The 9111-nt window shown below is 44.1% G+C and overlaps 1 protein-coding gene across 1 annotated transcript; it reads right to left on the bottom strand.

Moving 5' to 3' along the window:
* Window positions 1-2113: 2113 nt before the first annotated feature.
* On the bottom strand, window positions 2114-3145 carry LOC142698220 (olfactory receptor 52K2-like). The gene has a single exon (XM_075847863.1). The coding sequence runs from the start codon at window positions 3143-3145 to the stop codon at window positions 2114-2116; it is 1032 nt and encodes a 343-aa protein (XP_075703978.1).
* Window positions 3146-9111: the final 5966 nt, after the last annotated feature.

Genomic DNA, 9111 nt, shown 5'->3' with positions numbered 1-9111 from the left:
GCGGCAGCTCGTAGCTGGTGTAGAGTTCCCTTTCTGGTGCATGGTAAGCAGAAGAAGCGACCAATTTATTAATAGACGCGCACCAATAGCGAACAACGCCAATTCTTTACCATTCCGTGCAGCTACAGAGGAGCAGAGGTAGCAGTTGTACCCGAGCCCTTGTGCATGAAGGGGCCTGAAGACCCCTCTGCTACATAAGAAGCCACCGGTATAATACGTGGCACATGGTAAGTGACGGCTCTGGTACAGTCTTTGCATTAGGACCCAGGAGCTTTTAGTGACGCCTCTGCGCTCATCTCAGCCTTATAGACTAATTTAACTCTTGTCAATCTTTCATCATCCTATTTAAAGAGGGGAGACAATGGATTAATAAACTACCCTAGAAAAAAAGCAAATAAAGCAGCGCAGGTCCCGGTGAATGGGATGGTGTCACATCGTCCTATATCCGACAAATCCCAGCCGACCGTCTACAATATTTCCACCAGTGTTCGGCCAACAGGACACATCTCCAATAGTATCCAGAGAAAGGTATCAAGTGTAGAACAGCCGCGTTTCGACCTGTTGTGCATGCGAGGATTGGGAAGGACCTGATACCTTTCCCTGGATACTATTGGACATGTGTCCTTTCTGAACACAAGTGCAAATATAATAAACCGCCCTAATATATAGGAGAAAACATACAAAATGCCTTTACCACTTGGCCCTATATCTGCTGAGTGTTGGACACTTGATGATCATTCATGATAAAATGTCTCGTGAAAATACCAAAATATGTTCAGCACTTAAATAATCTTAAAGGAGAATCTGCTCCTGGATCCCTCACGTGATTCTCAGCCCTGTTGGTGTTTCCTGTGTGTTTTACCCGGCTCTGTCTTGACTTCTAACCCCGATCGTTTCTCCTGATACTAATTTCTGGACCTGACTTTAGCCGCCTGTTATCAACCCATAACAGTTTGACCATGATGTTGATTAAATCCACCAACTGCAGCATCACCGTCTATTTTGGGACTAACCTGTGGACCACAACACGGGAATCCTACTGGCAAAGTCCATACCTCTTTGCTGGGCTTAAGGGTGAAAACAAGAGGTTTCCTTAGACTCTGGATTAACCAACACCAACTCAATAACGGTCTCTGTCATGGATCTTTCTAATCTGCAGCCAAACCTCCTCCGAGGCATTGGTCCATTTCTGACAAGTTCCTTAATGTCGCTCAAGTCGGTTCAGACTGCTACTCTGAATCACTGCTCCTGAGCCTTCACCCAACTTCGCTAACCGGAGTCCAGCATCCAGGTACGCTCTTGGGCTTATACTTGAATAAAGAGCTTTACACTATTGACCAGTGCCAGAGGTTTATTTTCTGGGACCAATGCAAAATATGTACAAGGGCCCCCAACTACAATGGGCCATTTTTAATGCTGGTGTTTGCTTATGAGGCAGAGGGACAATAGCGACAGCCCTGGACCATGCCATGACTATTACTGTCATATAATTGGTCTATTATAGTATACCTCGAGACAACAATGAAAAACTTTACTGTGCTCCTCTCTCCCTCTGTGCAGACTTTTTCTCTTGTAACGCTGTTTGTTTTTTTTCTCACCTTCAGATTCTTGGACAGGAAGTAGCTGTCTGACAGTTATCAGCCATTCTAGCTATCTTGCAGCTTTTTTCCGTCACCTGCTCACACAGGGACTCCTCCCTCTATCAGCCCTCCCTGGAAGTCAATCACTGTGACCCCCCAAACCCCCCCCCCCCCATTACTGTGTAGAGACATATTTGGTTAAATCTCTGTCTTGAGAGTAAAGCAGATAATCTGATATCAGTCACCAAATATTTATTTGTCCATCAATGACGTGTCAACCAGACCAGAACCTGCACCCTCATTTATAGCCTAGAAGGTAAAACACAATAAATGCTAGAAAATGTGGTTCATGGCTTACATTAATGAGGGAGGAAGTAGCTAGCTTCTTCTCCTACTTGGCTTTTAGTAGCAATCAATATAACTTCAGCCTGATAAATAGATGCAAACAATCACATGGAGCAGTTTTATTGTCCACCCTGACACAAAGAACCAAAAAAGAAATACAAGTAACGTTGTGAAGTGATATTTTATTCCTATTGGTTTACTAAGTTGCGTCTATGATTCCAGTGTGAGTCCTGCATACTATGAGTCTTTGTATTTTTGGTGCAGACATTGGTAGAACATATGAAGTGCACGCTGAAGATGGATCTTACCCTGGTCCTTATCTGCTTGGTCTTTACCCCATACACAATGGGGTTAATGAGAGGGGGCAGCATCAGGTATACGTTGGCTAATAAGATGTGAATATGAATTGGGACATTTTTTCCAAACCTGTAGACAACGGTAGAGAGAACAACAGGAATGTAGAATGAAAGCATGGCACAAATATGGGAGGCACACGTTCCAAAAGCCTTGAATCGAGCTTCTCTTGAGGCCAGGCGAAATACAGCCCTAAGAATCAGGACGTAAGAGCAGATGATGAAGATCAAATCCAACCCTGCAATGAACAGAGCCACCACTAGACCAAAGATGTTGTTAAAAGTGGTATCGGCACAGACCAGTTTCACCACAGCCATGTGTTCACAGTAGGAGTGGTGGATGACATTGGCAGAGCAGAATGGCAGCTTTTTTATATGGAAAGGCAACACCGTCATCAATGCCACTGCTCTACCGACGGCCAAGATGCCGATATTTGCTATTACCCATTTTGTTAGTATTAAGGTGTACCTTAGAGGGTTACAGATGGCGACGTATCTATCAAATGCCATAGCCAGTAGTAGAGCCGACTCCATAATAGCAAAGGAATGAATGAAGAACATCTGGGTGAGGCATGCCTCGGAGTAAATAATATGAAAGTTGAACCAAAGGATCCCCAACATCTTGGGTGTGGTGGAATTGGACAAGGCCAGGTCAATGGATGATAACATGAAGAGAAAAAAGTACATGGGCTCATGAAGGCTCCGGTCTATTTTGATGATAAAGAGCAGCATGACGTTTTCAATGACTGATGTGACATACACCACGGTGAAGAAAAGTGCCATGTAGAGGTAGGAATCTTCAAGGCCAGGAATGCCCAGAAGGACAAACTGAGTAGGCATTAACCCGGTGGCATTGGGTCGAGACATGACCCTTTATCTCTTATTCATGGAAGGTATCTATGAGGAAACAACAAATGAGACATCATAAAAGACACGGAGAAGGGAAACCTTATGTGATACCTACAAATCCCCTCTCTACGGTTTACCATATTCCCTGTCAATAAAAGAACATTCAATATCCGTCCATCAGATGGAGACGTTGTTGTAGAGGGACAGTCAGCTGTGATACATCTGAGATTTACTCGAGTTGACGAAAGGAAGACATTTACCCCTTCATTGTTTATTGGAAGTTCTTATATTTTCTTTCCTCTGGATCAACCAGGTTAAACCTGATGGACCTGTGTATATCTGAACGTAACAATCTAACTAGGGAAGAGCCGAGGGCATTGTGTGGTGCACAGGTCTTGGTCCTGAGATGGTCACCACATTGTCATAAAGTTGTTCCCACAACTTTATTCCATCCCTCCTCAAGAAGAAGACCCGTTCTTAGTCCTATCATTTAAAGCCTAACTCCACGTGTGACCACATTTAACCTTGATTTCCCAACTTGTCCCGTCTCACTAAGGTTCAGGAAGCTGTGCTAGGGGAGCTGTTTGCTGGTCTTCACATTGTAGAGTTGTGTATCTGTGCTGCCAATGAAAAGCACTAAACAAGCACAAATATGGAATAGTCCATAAAGCAAGTGAGGATATAACTTAGTTGGGAGGGGGCTTTAACTTTTAGCAGGGTTTTCTGTACTTCGGTGCCTTTTTTATAGTTTATGAAATTTGACGTTGTATTATTGAGGAGTGAGGTAGAAGCTGAAGTATATATATATATAGATGAACAAAATTATCTAGCAGCACCGGTGTATGATGGGTGCAAATCCTCAGGAACAGACCACGCTCCGAACTTGATAATATTAAAAAAATAGGCAGCACTCCGCAATAAATGTGAAAAAAGGGTACTTTTATTGCCCCCTGTGCAACGTTTCAGCTCTGTCCTCTAGAGCCTTTCTCAAGCAATTCTTGAGAAAAGAATCTTGCTTGAGAAAGGCTCTAGAGGACAGAGCTGAAACGTTGCACAGGGGGCAATAAAAGTACCCTTTTTTCACATTTATTGCGGAGTGCTGCCTATTTTTTTAATATTATATATATATATATATATATATATATATATATATATAAGGCTCTAAAAGCCATGCAAACATAAAGTAGACATATGGGGGATGTGAAATTGTAACTATTTTGTGTGGTATTACCTTGTATGTGATGCAGCACTCAGGACGTTGTATGTGACACAGCACTCAGGACGTTGTATGTGACGCAGCACTCAGGACGTTGTATGTGACGCAGCACTCAGGACGTTGTATGTGACGCAGCACTCAGGATGTGTATGTGACGCAGCACTCAGGACGTTGTATGTGACGCAGCACTCAAGACATTGTATGTGACGCAGCACTCAGGATGTGTATGTGACGCAGCACTCAGGACGTGTATGTGACGCAGCACTCAGGACATGTATGTGATGCAGCAATCAGGACGTTGTATGTGACGCAGCACTCAGGATGTTGTATGTGACGCAGCACTCAGGATGTTGTATGTGACGCAGCATTCAGGACGTGTATGTGACGCAGCACTCAGGACGTTGTATGTGACGCAGCACTCAGGAGGTTGTATGTGACGCAGCACTCAGGAGGTTGTATGTGACGCAGCGCTCAGGACATTGTATGTGACGCAGCACTCAGATCGTTGTATGTGACGCAGCACTCAGGACATTGTATGTGACGCAGCACTCAGAACATGTATGTGACACAGCACTCAGGACATGTATGTGACGCAGCACTCAGGACGTGTATGTGACGCAGCACTCAGGACGTCGTATGTGACGCAGCACTCAGGACGTGTATGTGACGCAGCACTCAGAACTTGTATGTGACACAGCACTCAGGACATGTATGTGACGCAGCACTCAGGACATGTATGTGACACAGCACTCAGGACATGTATGTGACGCAGCACTCAGGACGTGTATGTGACGCAGCACTCAGGACGTGTATGTGACGCAGCACTCAGGACGTGTATGTGACACAGCACTCAGGACATGTATGTGATGCAGCAATCAGGACGTGTATATGACACAGCACTCAGGACATGTATGTGATGCAGCAATCAGGACGTGTATGTGACGCAGCACTCAGGACGTGTATGTTACGCAGCACTCAGGACGTGTATGTGACACAGCACTCAGGACATGTATGTGATGCAGCAATCAGGACGTGTATGTGATGCAGCACTCAGGACGTGTATGTTACGCAGCACTCAGGACGTGTATGTGACACAGCACTCAGGACGTGTATGTTACGCAGCACTCAGGACGTGTATGTGATGCAGCACTCAGGACGTGTATGTGTACATTGTGTTTGCTAACTGTGTTAGAAGGCTAATGGATGATTAGAAAACACTTGAAAACCCTTGAGCAATATGTTAGCACCGCTATAAACAGTTTTGCTGTTTAGAGGAGCTATAAAACTGACCTTGAGAATCTGGAGCATTACCCGCAAAACGCCAGTGTCAACGTCTACAGTGAAGAGGCGACTCCGGGATGCTGGCCTTCAGGGCAGAGTGGCAAAGAAAAAGCCATATCTGAGACTGGCAAATAAAAGGAAAAGATTAATATGGGAAAAAGCTCAGACATTGGACAGAGGAAGATTGGAAAAAAGTGTTATGGACAGACCAATGGAAGTTTGAGGTGTTTGGATCACACAGAAGAACATTTGTGAGACGCAGAACAACTGAAAAGATGCTGGAAGAGTGCCTGACGCCATCTGTCAAGCATGGTGGAGGTCATGTGATGGTCTGGGGTAAAGTGGGAGATTTGTACAAGGTAAAAGGGATTGTGAATAAGGAAGGCTATCACTCCGCAACGCCATGCCATACCCTGTGGACAGCGCTTGATTGGAGCCAATTTCATCCTACAACAGGACAATGACCCAAAGCACCTCCAAATGATGCCAGAACTATTTAGGGAAGAAGCCGGCAGCCGGTATTCTATCTGTAATGGAGTGGCCAGCGCAGTCACCAGATCTCAACCCCATAGAGCTGTTGTGGGAGGACCTTGACAGTATGGTACGCAAGAAGTGCCCATCAAGCCAATCCAACTTGTGGGAGGGGCTTCTGGAAGCATGGGGGGAAATTTCTCCCGATTACCTCAGCAAATTAACAGCTCGAATGCTAAAGGTCTGCAATTCTGGAATTGCTGCAAATGGAGCGACCAAAGCAAAGTCTGAAGGAGAAAATCATTATTTCTAACCTTGTCAATGTCTGGACTGTATTTTCTAGTCATTTTGCAACTCATTTGATAAATATAAGTGTGAGTTTTCATGGAAAACACAAAATTGTCTGGGTGACCCCAAACTTTTGAACGGTAGTGTATATAGTTACATAGTTACATAGTTAGTACGGCTGAAAAAAGACACATGTCCATCAAGTTCAACCAAGGGAAGGGAAAAGGGAAGGAAAAATTTCTACACATAGGAGCTAATATTTTTTTGTTCTAGGAAATTATCTAACCCTTTTTTAAAGCCATCTACTGTCCCTACTGCGACCAGCTCCTGCGGTGTCTACTGTCCCTGCTGTGACGGCTCCTGCGGTGTCTCCTGTCCCTGCTGTGACGGCTCCTGCGGTGTCTACTGTCCCTGCTGCGACCAGCTCCTGCGGTGTCTCCTGTCCCTGCTGTGACGGCTGCTGTGGTGTCTACTGTCCCTGCTGTGACGGCTGCTGCGGTGTCTCCTGTCCCTGCTGTGACCAGCTCCTGCGGTAGGCTATTCCATAGATTCACAGTTCTCACTGTAAAGAAGGCTTTTCGCCTCTGCAGGTTGAACCTTTTTTTCTCCAGATGGAGGGAGCGCCCCCTTGTTTTTTGAGGGGGTTTTACAAGGAACAGGATTTCACCATATTTTTTGTATGTGCCATTAATATATTTATATAAGTTAATCATGTCCCCCCTTAGTCGTCTTTTTTCAAGGCTAAATAGGTTTAATTCTTTCAATCTTTCCTCATAACTTAAATTCTCCATGCCCCTAATTAGCTTCGTTGCTCTTCTTTGTATTTTTTCCAACTCCAGGGCATCCTTTCTATTAACTGGAGCCCAGAACTGAACTGCATATTCTAGATGAGGCCTCACTAATGCTTTGTAAAGTGGCATTATTACATCCCTGTCCCGCGAGTCCAGGCCTCTTTTAATACACGACAATATCCTGCTGGCCTTTGAAGCAGCTGATTGACACTGCATGCTGTTATTGAGTTTATGATTTACAAGTACACCCAGATCCTTCTCAACAAGTGAATCCCCCAGTGTAGCTCCCCCTAGGACATATGATGCTGCAGGTTGTTGGTACCCAGATGCATAACTTTACATTTATCTACATTAAACTTCATCTGCCAAGTGGACGCCCAAACACTTAGTTTGTTTAAATCTGCCTGTAATTCATGAACATCTTCCATAGTCTGAACTATATTACATAGTTTGGTGTCATCTGCAAAAATAGAAATAGTGCTATTAATCCCATCCTCTATATCATTAATAAATAAGTTGAATAATAGGGGTCCCAGCACTGAACCCTGGGGTACACCACTTATTACTGGGGACCATTCAGAGTAGGAATCATTGACCACAACTCTCTGGATACGGTCCTTGAGCCAATTCTCAATCCAATTACAAACTATATTTTCTAAACCTATAGTCCTTAATTTACCCATTAGGCGTCTATGGGGGACAGTGTCAAATGCCTTTGCAAAGTCCAAAAATACTAAATCCACAGCGGCCCCTCTGTCTAGACTTCTGCTCACCCCTCATATAATCACTATATCCACAGCGGCCCCTCTGTCTAGGCTTCTGCTTACCTCTTCATAAAAGCAGATTAGGTTAGTTTGACAACTTCTGTCCTTAGTAAAACCGTGCTGGCTGTCACTTATAATACTATTTATTGTCACATAATCCTGTATATAGTCCCTCAATAGCCCCTCAAACATTTTCCCCACGATGGATGTTAAGCTTACTGGTCTATAATTACCTGGAATAAAGAACAAAAGGACGGCGCCACCTTGTGTAGATCAGTAGGTCGGGGTGAGGAAACAGTGACAAGAGTATGCTCACCAGAATACGGAGGTTTCAAAGCGTATAGTATCCACAGTGCTGCTGCCAGATCCGAGTCGGTGTCCAAGATGGGACCGCTTAGGTAGAGACAAATACAGGTAAAAAAGTGGATCTTTTGATGGCGCTGCTGTGTGGTGAGAATGATGTGGAACGAAGTCTCGAGGTATTAATAATAAGTTCAATTTATTGAGAGTGGCTACGCGTTTCAACGATGAACAATCGTCTTCCTCAGGCCATGCACATATCAGAGAGGACACATCTTATATAACATGTAGGTACAGATTAACATAATTGAAAAAAAACGCCAAATCTGACGGGGTCAAGGTGCGATCTTGACGTCACTCCCGTTTTTTGTTTTTTTTTACTACTTCACAATGTTCACATTGCGGGGCTATAAATGCATAATGTGTTTTAACATACAAGTCAAATATTTATTCATAAAATGAGGTACAATTAAAAGAATGAAAGGGATAAGTGAAGAATAAATAAAAGAAAAAGATAGCTGAGTTTGGAGTGAACGAAGCCGGGACGCGGCCTCGTTACCAGGGCAACACAGCGGAGATCATAGCAAAGGAGCGAATTGATAGAACTATGCTAGCCGTGGGTAAGATATTGAACCCTTTAAAAGCTGTTTAGAGGTATTGAACCCATGTGCATTCTTTTATTTAAATTATACATGCCTCTAAACAGCTTTTAAAGGGTTCAATATCTTACCCACGGCTAGCATAGTTCTATCAATTCGCTCCTTTGCTATGATCTCCGCTGTGTTGCCCTGGTAACGAGGCCGCGTCCCGGCTTCGTTCACTCCAAACTCAGCTATCTTTTTCTTTTATTTATTCTTCACTTATCCCTTTCAT

Source organism: Rhinoderma darwinii, unplaced genomic scaffold (assembly GCF_050947455.1).
Source record: "Rhinoderma darwinii isolate aRhiDar2 unplaced genomic scaffold, aRhiDar2.hap1 Scaffold_100, whole genome shotgun sequence".
NCBI lineage: Eukaryota > Metazoa > Chordata > Amphibia > Anura > Rhinodermatidae > Rhinoderma > Rhinoderma darwinii.
This window is presented reverse-complemented; position numbering and strand designations above follow the sequence as displayed.

Bases quoted from the DNA above. Each gene is read 5' to 3' on its own strand.
- LOC142698220 (XM_075847863.1), bottom strand. From the start codon at position 3,145: ATGTCTCGACCCAATGCCACCGGGTTAATGCCTACTCAGTTTGTCCTT.